This window comes from Centropristis striata, chromosome 18 (genome assembly GCF_030273125.1).
Source record: "Centropristis striata isolate RG_2023a ecotype Rhode Island chromosome 18, C.striata_1.0, whole genome shotgun sequence".
Lineage (NCBI taxonomy): Eukaryota > Metazoa > Chordata > Actinopteri > Perciformes > Serranidae > Centropristis > Centropristis striata.
Genome location: NC_081534.1, coordinates 12,725,212 through 12,742,611, shown reverse-complemented (window position 1 = coordinate 12,742,611; position 17,400 = coordinate 12,725,212). Strand labels below are relative to the sequence as shown.

At 38.4% G+C, this 17,400-nt stretch overlaps 2 protein-coding genes across 2 annotated transcripts; one reads left to right on the top strand and one right to left on the bottom strand.

Moving 5' to 3' along the window:
• Nucleotides 1–576: 576 nt before the first annotated feature.
• On the bottom strand, nucleotides 577–4,361 carry LOC131991060 (uncharacterized). The gene is made up of 2 exons (XM_059356353.1): nucleotides 4,325–4,361; nucleotides 577–2,785 (listed from the first exon to the last, which is right to left on the bottom strand). The coding sequence occupies exons 1-2, from the start codon at nucleotides 4,341–4,343 to the stop codon at nucleotides 1,392–1,394; spliced, it is 1,413 nt and encodes a 470-aa protein (XP_059212336.1). The 5' UTR covers nucleotides 4,344–4,361; the 3' UTR covers nucleotides 577–1,391.
• A 2,486-nt stretch (nucleotides 4,362–6,847) lies between these two features.
• On the top strand, nucleotides 6,848–16,102 carry naga (N-acetylgalactosaminidase, alpha). The gene is made up of 9 exons (XM_059357235.1): nucleotides 6,848–7,027; nucleotides 8,103–8,259; nucleotides 8,849–8,989; nucleotides 12,013–12,224; nucleotides 12,306–12,400; nucleotides 12,504–12,665; nucleotides 12,756–12,953; nucleotides 13,062–13,202; nucleotides 15,308–16,102. The coding sequence occupies exons 2-9, from the start codon at nucleotides 8,105–8,107 to the stop codon at nucleotides 15,506–15,508; spliced, it is 1,305 nt and encodes a 434-aa protein (XP_059213218.1). The 5' UTR covers nucleotides 6,848–7,027; nucleotides 8,103–8,104; the 3' UTR covers nucleotides 15,509–16,102.
• Nucleotides 16,103–17,400: the final 1,298 nt, after the last annotated feature.

The window sequence follows — 17,400 nt, the reverse complement described above, 5'->3', positions numbered from 1 at the left end:
TTAATTTTATGGTGCCATTAAATTCCTTAGAAGTGTATTAGATGATAGCTTCTCACACTCTTGAAGCTGCTGCTCGGTCCCCAGGCTGTTTCAGTGGAAAAACTTCTTCTTTCTTGTGTGTGCTGCCATGGTAGACCAACAAAACCCTGAGCCACAGGTGGATATCCATTTGGGTGCAACATATCATCCTTTCAAAGAGGCTGATATGAGTATATGTAGGCAGATCGGCATCTTATTTTGGTGTATGAATCCATAATTTCTCCTAATTGTGGTAAGATCAGCACAACAGACTCTTCTCTAAGATGCGCTTCAGTCTTCTGATGTTCTTTGCTTAACGCTCCTCCCACTCCCCCCTCCTTTTTCCAAACAGCAAGTCCTCTGTTACTGTTGCTAAGATGAAACCAAAGTAACTGCCAGCTTGCAATCATGTCTTGGGAAATGTGGCAAAGAGGTGAGGAACAGGGATCATTACAGCTACTCTGTCAAACAACCGATCATTTATTTGCAGTGTTTTAAAGTAATCAGTTCTAAGACATTAATATATTTGTGAATAAATACACAGACACATGCTTGGATAACATTTATCATCAGTTTTATTTAACATTGGTAGCTACAATAATACACGTTTAAGACACTTTTGTTGTCACATTATTTCAATAAGCAAATGTGCTTTTTATACAATCAAAAAAAATATTTAATAACTTCTCATTTAAATGGCTTTCTTACTTTTATATCAGACTTGCAATAATCATGGATGAATTACTGAACAGACCGACTGGGCACAGGGCTTCACCTACATCTACAAAATGTCACTCAAAGAGATTCAGAATAACCAAGAAACATAAAACAACTACAAAGGACACTCATAAAGACTATGAAAGAAAAGAAAATATCCACAAAGAGATGCAAAATGACAATGAAATAAAAATAACAAACCAAAGAGTCTACAAAGAGAAAAAAATAACCACAAAGAGATACAAAACAAAGAGATGTAAAATGACTCCAAAAAAGGGCCAAAATAAAACTACAAAATGACCACACTGTGACAAAAATGACAGAAGATAATTACCAAAAAAAACCCAACACCTTTTATGCTCTTTTAACAAAAAAAGAACATAAAAGTTGCATAAGGACCACAAGAAAACAACAAACATCAACAACAAAGAGGATAAAGAACTATACAGTCTGTGTATGGGGAGGTGGTGGGGCCCATTGTTTCATAATGCACTCATGGCATTAATGCAAATAAATTTAAATTAAGTAAAACCTCAACTGGTTGAATTATAATGTGGTTCTGGTACCCTTGGAATTGATTGTTACAAACATATACTCACATACACATGCATTCATCAAGTGTTTGGCCTTGTGTTCAGTCAGAGATTTGAACTCATTCAGTCTGTGTGTGTGCTTGTTGTCGCTGCTGGTTTTCCTATCATGTCACTAAGAGCACTTCCCAAAGCCAACAATATAGCCACCAGAACTCCCACAGTCCCCAGCCTCCCCAGAGCTGCAGTACCCAGCGCTGCAGCTCCAAGTGCCCCAGCTCCGATAGGTGCTGCTGCTGCGGTGACCGTCTCCATGCCGATTCCTTTAATTAGCTCTGGCCCCGTGAGAAGGCCTCTTTGTAGATTCACCTGAGTATGAAACGGGCTCTTTGGTGCACCCAGAACAAATGCTCCTACTGCAACAAGGGTGACAGTTATTAGTTCTGATGTTGTGAGAAGTGTTGCTTTCAGTGCAACACATTGCACTGCCAGTACTGCACCAACAGCAACTGAACCTAAAGCTGCTAAAGTTGAATTTCTAGACCCGAACAACTTTTTAGCTGCAACGCTTGCAGCTCCGAGTGACACCCCTGCAGCTGTAGCTGCTCCTAATGCTCCCCCCGTGCTGCTTCGGGTCCCTAAAGAAGAGCTCAGCTGGAGAATGGCTCTCAGGGCAACTGATGATATTAAAGCAGCTCCCACTGCGACCTTCCCAGCCGCGTCTGGCCCCAGCCCGACCATGGCCACTGTTCCCAAGCCTGCTCCGAGCAGCCCTGCAGAAAGAAACGCCACCCAGAGGACAGACTGTAGCATTAAAACCACCTCTGCTTCAGACCCTTCGCCTGCTTCACCTGCCCCCAAACCTACTAAAAAGCCCAGAATCCCCACAAAAACTGAGTAGAAAAAGATCCTCTCCAATAGTTTGCACCCGGTTTTAGATTTCGGTCTTTGTGTCATCCTCTCTGTAAAAGCCTTCCGAAGGGCGCAAAGCACAGAGATGGTCAATCCCATGACGAAGAGTCCAACCATGACGCCCATTCTTCCGTATAAGACACTGAGGTACAGCGTGGTGAAGATGATTAACAGAGCTGTGGTCATGTCGTTAATATTGGAGTAGGAGTAGACTACAAGGACCAGAATGCCTTGGGCTACAATGTATATCCATGGTGGAAGAACGCCCGCTAACACTCCAGTAGTGACAGCGCCCACTACCATAGAGGCTCCTGTCGTGGCCTCCGCTAACCATGGCACCGACATCACACCGACTTTGGTCCACAGCTTCATCAGCATGGCAGAGAGGAGGAAACCGATTCCCAGAGAGATGAGCAGCGAGGTGAACACGAGGCACGCCATCACCACACCGACACCCGTGGAACCGGCTCGTCCAGCAGCCAGAGTTGCAGCATTCAGCAGGACGCCATCTTCACTCAGTGCGGGGTCAACTGCAAATAACGCAGCTTCTCCGAAAGCAAAACCTGCTGCTGCACTCTGAAGGATCGTCTTCACTGCACCAAAAGCACCTGGCAGGGTTAAAGACACAAGGATTTAAGTGTATAAAAAATATTTTATATTAGTCATCCCTGGTTAAAAGTACATTTCAATACTGCACTAAAAGTGGCATTTCAGTTTTCCTAATTGGGAGTTTTGTGGGCTTGTTGTACAGTAATTTACTTCTTTGTATTCTAGTTATTAATTTATGTCCATTAATTGTAATAATTGCTGATTTGAGTGTTATATACTGTTTGAGACATAGGTTAGCTTGTATTTTGTTATGGTTTTCTAATTCTATTATTTTCTTTAATACATTTATTTTGAAGAATGTTAAAAATGTGTTTTATGACTGGAACAGGCTAGTTTGTTTAGTGATTGAAAGTTGCCTACTGTTGCTTTAAGAGAGTGCACCTAAGGCTGTGGAGCCTAGACTAGCTGTGGAGTCACATGGTTTTCATGCCGTGTCCTGTCCTATTTTATACAGTCTATGGTCCTGTCATGTTTCAGTTTATAATATCCAGCAAGAGATGTGGCACATGAGGAATAAAAGTTTGTTTTTTAAACTCTACAACTAACGTCATGTAGATTTTGTAAACTATCTTAAATCACTTTAAATTAATGATTGATTTTATTACTCAGCAACCGTGCAATAAGCAGGATAATGTAGAGCAGGCGGGTTATTATTGAGAAATAAATCCTTGACCTTGACCCAAGATCTTGCATCACCTTGTCATGTTTTATTTTGATATAATTACCTACTTGTTGTTCATTATTACATTATCCCTTACATAGCAAATTAAAAACTGAAAGTTATTTCCATTTTGTGCTTTTATATTTCCACTTTTCCACTACTCTACTACTACTATTACTACAATTATGTGAGGGATAATATAATAACTTCCATTTTTCAAACAAAATTTGTGATCAAATTATAAAATATGATGCTTTGTTATAGATCAAACTACCCATACATAAAGTACTTAAAAGCTATATGTTAAAGCATTAGCACAGTATAAAACTCCCAAAAGTTGTAGGAGGACTTTTCCTTTAAGTGTATTTGCATAAAACACGTGTACTTTTAAAAACTACACTTTGAAAGCTGTACTTTTACTTGTAACGGACTATGTTTATATTTGGTATTGATGCTTTTACTAGAGCAAATGATCCTCTTCCACCACTTGTATGACAGACTGCAGTGGTGAACTGCTGCTGTCACTTTAAGAGGAAAGTGAAACCACTCGAATAGCTCCATGCTGAAACTTAAAACGAGGAAGTCTGTCTGAACTATGAAAAAGAACAACAAACATTTCAGCAGACCGTCTCTACCTGCACACCTGCGCCAGAGCAGTTGATTCTCTGCAAGAATAGTTATCTGTGTCTGTGCTCTCCTTCATTTTTGGTTACAACAGCAACATGTGACATGGCTGCAGCTTTTAGTTCATATATAAAATCTGACTCATCTGTCTAGCAAATGAAAGCTACATCCAGCTGTATTGGTATCTGATGAAGTGATAGTTAAACTCTTAATTTGCAGCATTTTTTGCAGTTCATTACTGAAGTCCTCTTACCCAGGCTGGTTTCTGCCATTGCTCCTTCTGTCTCCCTCCCTGTGAGGGAGGTCTCTGGCTCCTCCTTTTCCTGTTTGATGTCACTCTTCACCCACAGAGGGCAGAACCAACCAGAAAAACACTGCTGTGTATCAGAGGAGAGGAATAACAGCCTGTTATAAACCATTCCTAAATAAATTATAGAAAAACAATACATGCTGTTGCTGTTAGCATAAAGGGTCATTGATGAAGGGATTTCCCACCAAAATAACAATCTCATCCACAATTTTGCAGATTTTTAGAGGCCTAACCAGAATACAACCACAATTTATACTTATTGTAATGCATTAATTGAGGGTTTGATTTATTTCTGGTCTGTGTTAATGAGTTAAAACTAAATTTAGGTGATCATAAGACAGGGTTTAATCATTTGTAACTGTTGAAAGTCTCGGTTCACCCCTGCTGGATCCAATGTACGATCCAATACACAGAAACCAGCTACAAGTAAAATGCTGTTTATGCATCAGCATAACAGTCAGAGGGACTATTTTACTGCAGAGCAAATACTTTTATTTTAAGTATGTTTTCCTTATGATACTCCTGTTCTTTTACCTAAAGCAGCTATAGGAGTTTTTTTTAACTAGTTATGAAACATTCTCAGTTTAATACTGATGCCTCTATACGATCTGCATAAGCAAACAAAGTAATCAGGGAAAAATGTTGGTATTTCTATACAGTCATTTTTAATGTCTGACAAAATTATTTACAGCATGTAGACTAGAAGAGTTTACAATTTCCAGGAAAAGTTTGGATATGAGCAGTACGTTTCCCAGTTAAAGGAAGCATATATCTTTATTTTTATATTAATTCATCATTTTAATTATGTTATATTTTGTGGTCATTGGCCCTCTTTCTCCTGTATTTAACATGTCTATTTTATCAATTTAATACATTGTCAGATGTAGATTTACATCCATATACGATAAGTGTGTCATAGTCACAGTTGTTAATCTTACAAAGCCATGAAAAGAATCAAAGTTCTTTGTAGTTGCTTTAACTAAAGTAAATGTGATTAAATTATTAATTTTACAGTGGACGTTTTATTTTAGTAAACAATCTGAATATTTCCTCCAAGACAGCTTTATACAGGCTGTGGCAAAGATACTTAATTTGTATCACGCAGACACACACACACACACACACACACACACACACACACACACACACACACACACACAGAAAACAGTAAAACAACAGACTGTGATATTCTGTAAAATGCGCTCATATAACCATAAACTGTGCATAAAGTTCAATGCAGAGCCTGAGTCACACAGAGACTAGGTGACTGGATTTAGTTTTCCAGTACATTCATGTACAAAGTTCAGCAATAAAAAAGGTCAGGCTGCGGTGTGCTTGGCTTGACACATTTTCCTGCTTCAAGCTATGGGGTGAAAAATGTGCAAGCTGTGGCAGTTTTTGATTCAGTTTTTGATTCAGCTCTCGGTCTTGCTGTTGTGATGGCAAATCTTTTCCAAGGATAATGGACTACTGTTTGAAATAATTTAAGTGCAGCAGTGCTCATTAGATGATTTACCATCTTCATATATAGAGAGAGATATAGAGATATTTAGAGGTACTGCTCTGCCATAGGACTCTCGCTGGTGATTACATCTTAGTACTGCTGTGAACAAATGTTTACCTGAGTGGCTTTGACCCAAAAACCTGGCAATAAAAATCCACTTACACCGAATGATCCTACTGAGGTGCATTTCACACAACATATGACCATAAACTGCCCTTTCAACAGCTGTGTTTTTGCACCATACATTAGTTTATTAGAATATGGCATGTTTACAACACCGTTTCAATTGAGCTTCTAAGAGCTTTATAAGTTTATATATTTAGTGGTTATAGACTGTCATTTAACTATGTTTGACAACTTGTGGTTTAAAGTATTTTTTAAAATCAAGATCAGCAGTGAGCCTGTGTCCTTTGGAAAAGTAATTTCTATTGTGTTTATTTATAGCCTTCTAGAACTTTGGAAGAGGCTAATTTATGTATTTTTGTCTCAAGAATTCCAAATTTTGTGGTCTTTAAATTGATCTATTATGTGTTGTTTTTACATTGCTTTACCCCCCCCCCCCCCCACACACACACACACTATCTATAAAGCATAATGAATGATTTATGCACAATTATAGGCCTTATATTATAGCCTAATCCTTTGATAGCTGTTGCCTCATCAGAAAGTAATACTAGTTTTCCATTATAACCGAATGACATAGCCTATCAGAGACCATAAAAAAAGAAGGTTAACTTCACTTGACGCCATTATTTGTTGTAATGAAAAGTTATTTGCGAGGACAAAGTAAGGCAAGGAGAGATTGAAGGCAAGGAAAAACAAAAAAAAAGAAAGAAAAAGTAATGGAACGCGGCCCGGGTCTTTCCCTCTAACTTCCTCCTCTGTCAGCTGACTGAGCAGCGTCACGTGACTGTCGTTTCCTTTCCTATTGGAGCGACTCACTATATTTCTTTACAGTCGTTCAGAAACGAGGTTGTTTTTAAGAGAGAAGACTCAGCTGAGTGAAGCAAAGCTCAAAGTGAAGAAGAAGAGGAAGAAGCAGAAGCAGAAGAAGAGGAAGAGCAGAGATTCAGAGTTAAGGAGACTAGAGCAGGTCTTCATTCGTTTTCATTTCCTTAACTGAGAGCAACTCACTGAATACAGTAAGTAGGTTATGTTTCCACAGTGTTCTTGATATGAATGTATGCCTAAAAACATTGCATTTGCACCCCTATTTATTTAGGACACTAAATCTCTTGCTTGTAATAGAAGAGCAACAGTTTAATTCCAGGTATCAACATATAAGTCTTACAGTGAAAGTAGATAATTCTGTTTGTAAAGCATCCTTTTTTAACATGTATTCTGTCTGCCATGTTATAATCACTTCATATCTTTGTAATAAGCTTTGATCTAGTCAGCTGATATGTTTAGATTATATGTTGGCAGAAGTCACCTGGCAGGTTGCTGCTGCCACAGTCACACCCAGTCAGGTGACTCAGTGTGAGAGATGCCCGTCTTTTGTCTCTCAGACACTGACAGTTTATAGAGTGGGGTTTGTACTCATAGACTGTATAAAATAACTTGTACTATATCTTAAAGGGACAGTTCAGTGCTATTTAATTTAGTCTTGATTGTTTTGGTATCAGTTGGCGAGTGAAATTAGTTTATTTTATTAAAGGTCTTCCTGGAGTCATAAACAATCATATTTAAAATATCATGCAAATACCATATAAAAATAAAAAACAAAGTCAAACACCCAGCTCAATCCATAGTAGATTAAAAATAATAATAATACAGAAATAAAAAATATTTAAAAAAGACATAATAATCAGAACTACAATATGAAGTCACTCATTACAAATAAAATTGTTATGTTAGACATTTAAATAACATACCAAACAAACAAAGATGTCTTTTTACAGAAGTCATGACCCGGTTACTTAAGATAATCCACAAACCTTGTTGTGAGAAGTTTCATGTAGGAACAATACTAGAAAGAAAATAGTTCCATCATAAAACTGCTTACAACAAGGTTATAAATGCACAACACAAGTGGTAATACAAGTCCCATGATATTCGAGACAAGGCAGACCTAACACAAACACTGAGCAACTCGCTCCCAAACAATCTAGATTGATAAACGGTACTAAGTTAATATTTACTCTTAATTTGAACCTATATGTGATCCAGCATAGAGCACTTAAAACTGATTCATCTGAATGTTTTTTTCCTCTGCAGGAATGCATTTGACGGTGCTTCTGTTTGTATCGGCGCTCTCTGTGGCGACCTTCGCCCTCGACAATGGATTGATGAGGACCCCTCCGATGGGCTGGTTGGCCTGGGAACGATTCCGCTGTGACATTGACTGTGAAAACGACCCCAAGAACTGCATCGGGTAAGAAACATAATATGAATATTACACTGTGTGATCCCAGTCAAAAGTTATTTTACAGCAGGTGTAAATTGTGTTGGGGTAGATTTAGCTAATAGACATATTAATTATTAGGATTAGGAATTACTAAAATAGGATACACATTGTTTTCAGATGTGCATTAAACAATGTACATCTGTAACATATTCTTTAAGAGGTTATTTTAATAATTTAAAGGCCATCAGGTGTCTAAACATTGACTTTGTTTAATTCTGCACGCTTTTTCTTTTTTTGTGAACTGGAAGACTCTCATTTGCTTTTTAAATCTTTTCATTAAAGTACTCTTAAACCGGCCACCACATTCGAAAAAAAACAAAACCCAGAGTGACATTGGTTAAATCCATTTATTAAAGCTGCTATAATCAATGTTTTTATAATAACAAATGATGATGTACAACAATGTTGGTGTGGAAAATGTTGCTGGTAGTGAATTAAAACCACTAATCTGCAGCTTCCCTCTGATTTATGGAGCTTTAAAGTGAGTTTCAGTATTTGCTTTTCAGATTTTTGGCTTTATTCCACCTTCTAATGAGATGTTGTGTCTTTCCTCCAGTGAGAACCTGTTCATCGACATGGCAGACAGACTGGCAGAGGATGGATGGAGGGAACTTGGATATGTGTATGTGAACATAGATGACTGCTGGTCCTCCATGCAGAGAGACAAGGACGGGCGGCTGCAGGCTGACCCTAAAAGGTAATGGTGCGGTCTATACTGTATGCTGACAGAGACACACACCCACACAGAGAGGCTGTTGTTCCTCAGTGCAAACATTAATCTGTCACATCTAATCCTGTAAGTCAATAAAACAGTTAAACAATGTGATAGTCATGCGATCATATGACAAACTAAAAGATTAGTAGTCAGTAGTTTCACTACAGTGTGTGTGGTATACACTTTATTATATGCAGCATCAGCAGAATAGGATATAGACACTGCTGGAATTTAGAAGTGAGAGAGTGATCAAGTCCAAGCACACACAGAAATCACACTGGTTATTATCTTCATCCTTCTATACTGTTCATTTTCTGTCCCTTTACAAGAATCCCCTCATAACAAGTGTCTAAACTACTTTTTAACCACATACCTATTTAGAATATAGAAAAACCCTCTCAGACATTAATAAATTAGTGATTAACTATTTAAGTTAGTTAGTGATTAACTAGAAAAGTGCACTCAGCAGAGTGCTATGAGACTCTCTTATGTAGCACAGCTCTGATAGATCATAACTCCATTCAGAAAACATTTTTTTTTTTTTTTTTTAAGATTATTTTTTTGGCATTTTTATTGATTTATTAGATAGAGACAGATAGAAAGGGGGAGACAGAGGGGAAGACATGCAGCAAAGGGACCTCAGGCCAGATTGGAACCCGGGTCCGCTGCAGCAAGCACACGGCATTCATGGTAAGCGCTCTACCAGTGAGCCACCGGGACGCCCCCAGAAAACATTTTAAAAGTTATTTGCTTGTCGCCGTAGAGACAGACCCGACAAAGCCTGAAAACAATTTTTACACATCTGCATCATGTTGTAGTTATTACGGCATCCCTTTTCTGCTAGTTCTGTGCACCTCCAGATGATATATTTATCCAGACATAATGGATAAATCATAGAAAATCCCCATAACTACTATTTAATTGTAACTACTAATTCAACATTAAAAGGGGAATTATGGTATTTTTCAACTTGGACCCTATTTTACCATGTTTTAGTGTCTACGTGATTGATGGGGACAACATTTTTAAAAATTGTTCCAATACTGAGTTGAGTTCACAGCGCTGTGTGAAGCAGCCATGAAACGAGCTATGATTTAATTACACAGGCCAACTTTGTACTGTCCCTTTGTACGTCCAGGAAAAGTGCTTGTATTTGCCACTGACAGGCTTAGATTATTATTATTATATGAGTGTCTTATAATTTCCAATGATACTGGCCAAATTAGACCTGGAACGGATTTAATGCACAAAAATTTGCAACACCTATACAAAAGTTTGATATTTTTATTTGCGCATTTTGGGTCACTTTAGGGAATGGCATCAAATCACTGGTTAAATGAATGGCTTTTACCATGTTTTCACTGTTGTCAAATGTCAAAAGGGGTCAAATTTAACCCGAGCATAAGACATTTATACGATTTTCTATGTTCTAGAAGCATCACTTGATGCTTATTTGATCATTTAATTCAGAAAAAAGGAGTGTCTGAAACTGTGACTTGATTTAATAAATAGTACATATTTGGAGTATGCATTTCAATATAACATTATAACTGCCCTCCATTTTAGCAAGGCAAAGTTATCTGAGATCTACCAGAATGTTGATAACTGTGACCGCTGTAACAATTCTAATGCAGACTTATCTCATGTTTTCCTCCTGTCCTAAACTACAAAACTTTTGGGCTTCTGTGTTTGTAACTTTGTCTAAAGTTATAGGACGGGACTTGCAATCCTGCATCCATATCGCAGTCTTTGGGGTCCCTGAGGATCACAACTCTCTAACGTCTGTACAGGCTGATATAGTAGCATATGCATCTCTTTTAGCTAATCGCAGAATCTAGCTTGAATGGAAATCTCCTAAGCCCCCATCGTCTGCCATCTGGCTTAAAGACCTGATATTTTTTCTAAAACCTGTGAACATAAAATTCACTCTTAGGTACTCTGTAGACCGTTTTTATAAGATTTGGCAATTCCAGATTAGATTACTTTAATTGCCTTCAAACACTCCTCCTTGCATATAAAGGGACTAGTGTGTACGGACTCACTTGACAGTATTTAGGGGGAAACACTTACTTTTATTCTTATTTACCTACCATTTTTAAAATCTTATTTTCTTAATATGTTTTAAATGAATGTGTGCATATCATTACATACATATATATACTCTCTTTTCCAATAGTGCTTCTATCTCTCTTTTTTTCATTTTTTATTTCTGTGGAGTCAATATCAATGTATGTTGAACTAATGACGAAAGAATTTCAAGGTGGGGAGGGAGGGGATGTTTGTTGAAGAAAAAAGCAAAATGAAGGTAGTGAGACATAGTCAAGTCAAGTAAAGTCAAAGTTTATTTATAGAGCACATTTAAAAACAACCTCAGTTGACCAAAGTGCTGTACAGCTATTAAAATAGAATAAAATCATACACAAATAGTTATAAATAAAAACAATAAAAACAATAAAATACTAAAAAAACAGTAAAACAATAAAATAGTAATAAAAACTCAATCCAAAAACAGATAGAAAAGAAAAATAAAAGGGTTAAAAAAAGTAAAAGAAAGCCAAGGATTCTTGCCTAGCTGGGACTGAACGCCAAGGAGAATAAATAGGTTTTTAATAATGTTTTAAAGTGCTCAACAGACTGTGCAGCTCTGACCTGGAGAGGTAGGCTGTTCCACAGCTTTGGGGCCACCACAGAAAAGGCTCTGTCCCCACGAGTACAGAGTCTGGACCGCGGTACGACCAGGAGCAGCTGTTTAGACGACCTAAGTGCTCTGGAAGTACTATGGGGTTTTAAAAGCTCTGATAAATAAGACGGTGCCAGACCATTCAATCACCTAAAAACAATTAATAAAACCTTAAACTGGATCCTAAAATGTACAGGTAGCCAGTGCAAAGATGCAAACATAGTTTCGACTCTACATTGTGTGACTCATGTTTGTCCTTCAATAAAAATATATATAGTATGTATATATAACATTATAACTGCCCTACTTTCTCACCTTACCTCAGATTCCCAGGAGGCATCCATAAACTGGCACGCTACATGCATGACAGGGGTCTCAAGCTGGGGATCTACGGGGACATGGGGACACACACATGTGGCGGCTACCCCGGCACAACACTGGACAAAATCGAGACGGACGCTCAGACCTTCGCCGACTGGGAAATTGATATGTTTAAATTTGACGGCTGTTATTCTAACGCCTCAGTGCAAGAGGAGGGTAAGGAAAGAGGAAGGGACTTGTACACTGGTTACTGAGATGTTACTGAGTTGATTTGACTCGTGTTCTCCTCTTGGACAGGTTACCCTCGCATGTCAAAGGCTTTAAATGCTACGGGCCGTCCCATTGGCTACTCCTGCAGTTGGCCGGCCTACCAGGGTGGCCTGCCACCTAAGGTATAATATGAAAGTCTCAAAGCTTTTTATCATCCTCCTGAAACTCTATTTCATGGACTATTTTCTTATACTTTTTTTTTCTGAAACTGATTTTTGTTTTTAGGTCAACTACACTCAGTTGGGCGAGATCTGCAACCTGTGGCGCAACTACGGCGACATCCAGGACTCCTGGTCCAGTGTCCTAAGCATCACTGACTGGTTCTTTGAAAACCAAGATGTCCTGATACCTGCAGCTGGACCCGGAAGGTGGAATGACCCTGATATGGTCTGTTGAACTGACATAATCACTGACATTATACTCACATATTTTATAAGTTAGGAAGCTCCATAGTTAGTGTGATTTTGACCTCCGCAGCTGGTTGTTGGTGACTTCGGCCTCAGCATGGAGCAGTCTCGGACTCAGATGGCTCTGTGGGCGATTATGGCCGCTCCTCTTTTCATGTCCAACGACCTGCGCACCATCAGCAGCGAGGCCCGCAACATCCTGCAGAACAAAATGGCCATCAGCATCAACCAGGACGTCCTGGGCATCCAGGGAAGACGCATTTTAAAGGTAACACACTTTTGCATGGATCTCGCAGATGGAAGATGGAAAAATAAACATCATTTAACAGGTTAGAGCTCTGATTTCTCTGTTTAATTCTTTCCTATCCTCTGCCAGGAGAAGAGTGGCATCCAGGTGTTCTGGCGTCCCCTGGCAAACGATGCCAGTGCGTTGGTCTTCTTCAGTCGTCGTACTGACATGCCCTACCGCTACCAGACTTCCCTCAGCAAACTCAACTACACCACCGGCAACTACAAGGTATGTCTTCAAATGTCTTCAAGTTTCAGACAGGCAGCTGTGCATACCGATTGAACATCTGATTAAAAGAAAACTGTACTTGCTTGATGTCAGACAGAATTGTTAAACTCTATTGCCATCTGTAGTCTGGTATTTGCTCTACTCAACAATCACTTCTGCCAGCAAAGCCAGCTAACTTTCTATGTAGCCCAATGGTAACATGAATCGTGATTAAAAAAAATAAATTATGTGCCTCTTCTACACTTTCTAAATACGTACGTACGTACGTACATACGTAATCAGACCAAAATAAACAAACTCTGATAGTCATTTCATGGGGGTTGTGGAGCTGAAAACACTTTATCCGACATTTTAAATCTGCAACAGTAGCGACAGAGTAGGCTAATGTGGAGCCTAAGCATGGGCGAAATCCTTACTCAGACTTTGAGGGGGAATGGGTTTGGAGTGAGTGAGACGGAAGCCATGTTTCCCATTAAAGCTGAATTTAATTTTGAAGGGAAATTCTTGAAATGTCTCCTAAAAAATGCTAAGTAGGGACGTTTCCATCAACTGGTTTCTAGCAAATAAACAAAGCTTCATAAACATACTTTGGACAGAAGAGAAGATGGCAGTGTAATGTATTGCTGTAGGCTAAACCATCAGTAAACAGTAGAATAAGTAGAGATTGCTTGAGAGATAAAAAAAAAAACAATAACCAAAAAGATTTTGATAATCTGACAACTTTGGCCACTCACGAGAGAAAATGGAGAGAAGTTTTCAGGAAATAGATTCAATTGGGAAACTTATAGTTGTTCTTTCATGTCAGCTCGTCTTGACCGGCAGAGCGGAAACAGCTGATCAGTCATGTGAGTTAGAATCTAAAAAGCATTTCCGTCTCCCGTTTACAGATTAACTATTTTTCTAAAAAGACAAAAAACACCTCAAGTGAGTGTAAAAGCTTTAATGAGCATTTTATCATATTCTGTTGTATCCATCAAGCTTTTCTCAAGCGCATCTTTAAAATGTGCATAGAGAATCATACACATACACATAAATCTAACATTATCATGCCTGCCTGTCAGGGATTATAAACTATAATCTCGTAGGAAAAGATTAGTGGGCTAAAAGCTATGTGTGGGCCTAACTATCACAGTATCACAAAGCTGGCTCACTTTTAACCTAAGTCACACTGCATGGCCTGATCTGGAGCAGGTTAACGTCACAGTATCCTATCAAAACATGATAGTCTGACCATGAAGCAATCAGATCACAATAAAACGGATTCCTGACCTTTTAAGTGCAGCACATTCTCAGAATAGTTTGTGAAGCAAAAAGTAGCCTTCTCACTCTTATACTGAAGATATACTGTAGCCACATTTTTCAATTAACCAATCAGAACTTTATTGCAGACTCCAACGTCCAAATAGACATACAATCACATACAGTACATAAAACAAACATACAGTGTAAAAGGTGTTATATCACCTAATATAAAAAAAAAGAAGTGCTTATGCAAATTCAATAAAAAAAGCATCTAATAAATAATAGCAGTAAAAAGTGGCATATAAAAACAGTGCTTATACACTTCCTATAAAAGATAGGAATATATATATATATATATATAATACAAATACCAGTGTTTCCACATATAGGACTGGTATCTCCCAGAACTACACATTGGATTGGTCAACTGTATAATAAGATTATTCTGGGACCCCTGCAGTCTACATATAAACTTATACATCAGTCTTCTCAGGGTGACCTGGAAGTTGTTTATCCCTAAATCACAAAAAAGCTTGCTGGCACTACTAACCCTGGGCTTCTTTTTTTTTTTTTAAGATATTTTTTTGGCCATTTTTCAAGGCTTTTTATTGATAGTGAGACAGATAGAAAGGGGGTGACAGAGGGGAGGACATGCGGCAAAGGGAGCTCAGGCCGGATTCGAACCCGGCTCCGCCGCAGCGAGGAGCAGGATTCTGAGACAGTCATTATATGCAACCTGGAGTTTGTGCAAGCTCTCTCTCTTATACCTCACCCAGAGGGGGGCCGTGTACATGATACATGGAAATTATTTCTAGTTTTTCGAGTGGCAGGAGAATCATTTTTTCTCTTCTCCCCTCCCTCAGATCTATGATGTCTTCACTGAAAAGACCATGGTGCTGAAAGACTCCACTGACTTTGTGGTGTCGGTGAACCCGACGGGTGTGGTCATGTGGTACGTGGGTGCGCCCGCCAAACGTAACTTTCGCCAGTTCTACAGAGGCGGCAGACTCCAGGGATCTGCATACGATGATGAGGACAACACCATTAAAGAGTTCTTCCTCTGATCTCTGACTCACTGAACATAATAATCACATCACTGTTTCTGCCTTGTGGCTCTTGATGAGGCATTAACTGAGAAGGGACAGAGGGCTGATTTCTGTGTTTTACCATGAAGTGCCAACAAACAGCTCTAAATTGTGTTATCTTAAAAGATTGGCACTATCAAGTTCAAGTAATAAATTCACTTTAAACTCGGGGTCAGCCATTTTACATCTGGATATGTCCCTTATCTCAAATTCTTTCATGTCATGATTTTCTCAAATTCTGCACTTGCAGTATCAATATTGATCAAGTAAGTGAAGGGGTCCAAAACTAAGCATATTATTATATTATAATGAGAAAATCAATGATTCTGAAAACATGAGAAGATAACAAAAAAATTGCAATGCTACTTTTTCTGAATATTTACATTGAAATTGTGATTTTTTTCCCAACAAGATTTCTTTTAACCTATCGAGGTCTGGATGTTGCACTGCTCAGGATATTTTTTTTTTTTTTACCTGTTTTTAGGAATTTAAGAGTTTTTAAGAATATGAAATGATTCTGTGAATTATGTGTTCTGTCTTCACTGAATTAAATCTATCTTTTCAATCTGCAAAGGCTTGTGTTTTTATTATATTAACATCATATATAAATCATTTAGGTGAAGAATTGCTCACCTTGATTGATTGGAATCTTTATTTTGAACATGTAACATCAACAAGTTGGGCAGTCCGTGGCCTAGAGGTTAGGTTAGAGTCGCCGGTTCGAATCCTGGTACTGACAGGTTTAGGACTGAAGTACCCTTGAGCAAGGCAAGTAATCTTCTTCTTAATAAAAAACAAAACAAACAAACACAAGTAAATAAACAAACCAGGTAAAGAATAGTGCAAGAAACAGTTAATTCTAATTACATGTTCATGTTCAAAATGAATGGGAAGATATATATATTTGGAGAATTAGGGCCACACATGAAAAAAATATTTGAGTTCTGACTTTATTCTCAGAATTTGAAGTTTCAGAGATTAGAGTCAGAATTCTGACTTTAAAGTAAGAACTCGAATATTTTTTCATGTGTGGCCCTAATCCTCCTCGTATTCTGCATCCCTGCACCTTGTGAAAATATTTGATATATTTGTTTCTTTTTTAACATTGCTTCAACTCCACATTCAACGTGTTCCACAGTTTAACCCAAAAAAACTGATGAAGAAAGAGACTTAAAAGGCTGTTCTGGGATCACATTTGCTCCCCCCAACACCCAGTAATGTATGTATTGAAAAATATTTATAGAGCAAAGAATAAAATGTGAATTTCTCAGTTAGAAACTCGTTTTCCTAATTATACCGACATGACATGAATGCATAACATTTGCAATTTACCTGTCAGTGTCAGTGAAATGTTTGGTGGGCTGGCCCGCTGGTGGGACCTAAACTCTGTTAAGAAAGCTGATGAGGAAAGTCTACATGTCTCCTTTTTTTCTTATACTGTTTTAAATTAATTTAATAACCCGGCCAGTGTGAGAACTTAAGTGGAACATTACCGAATAATTTATTAAATGTCAAGGTATGCGCAAGTCCTTATAACGTTAGCTAGTATGTTAGCCTGTTAGACTCTACACAACAGAGAACAAGCAGGTCCGCATCCCCGGAGCCGACCAGCACTTCACTGCCTGCTTCATCACTTCTAGCACAAGTTTTGCCCATAGACTGTATAAAAGGTTTTTCCTCAAAGGTCATGAACAAGAACTGCGGTAACAGCTTTAAGAGCCCGCTGCGGTCACTGCTGTGGGATTAGCATGCTAAAGCTAGCTGCATTCACAGAGCCTTCCAGCTTGCAGACTTTTTTTTTGTTTAAATTGTTTAAAAGTGACTAAACGCAGGGCATTTTGAACACTTTGGACTTCAAGGAAGGACTTTAT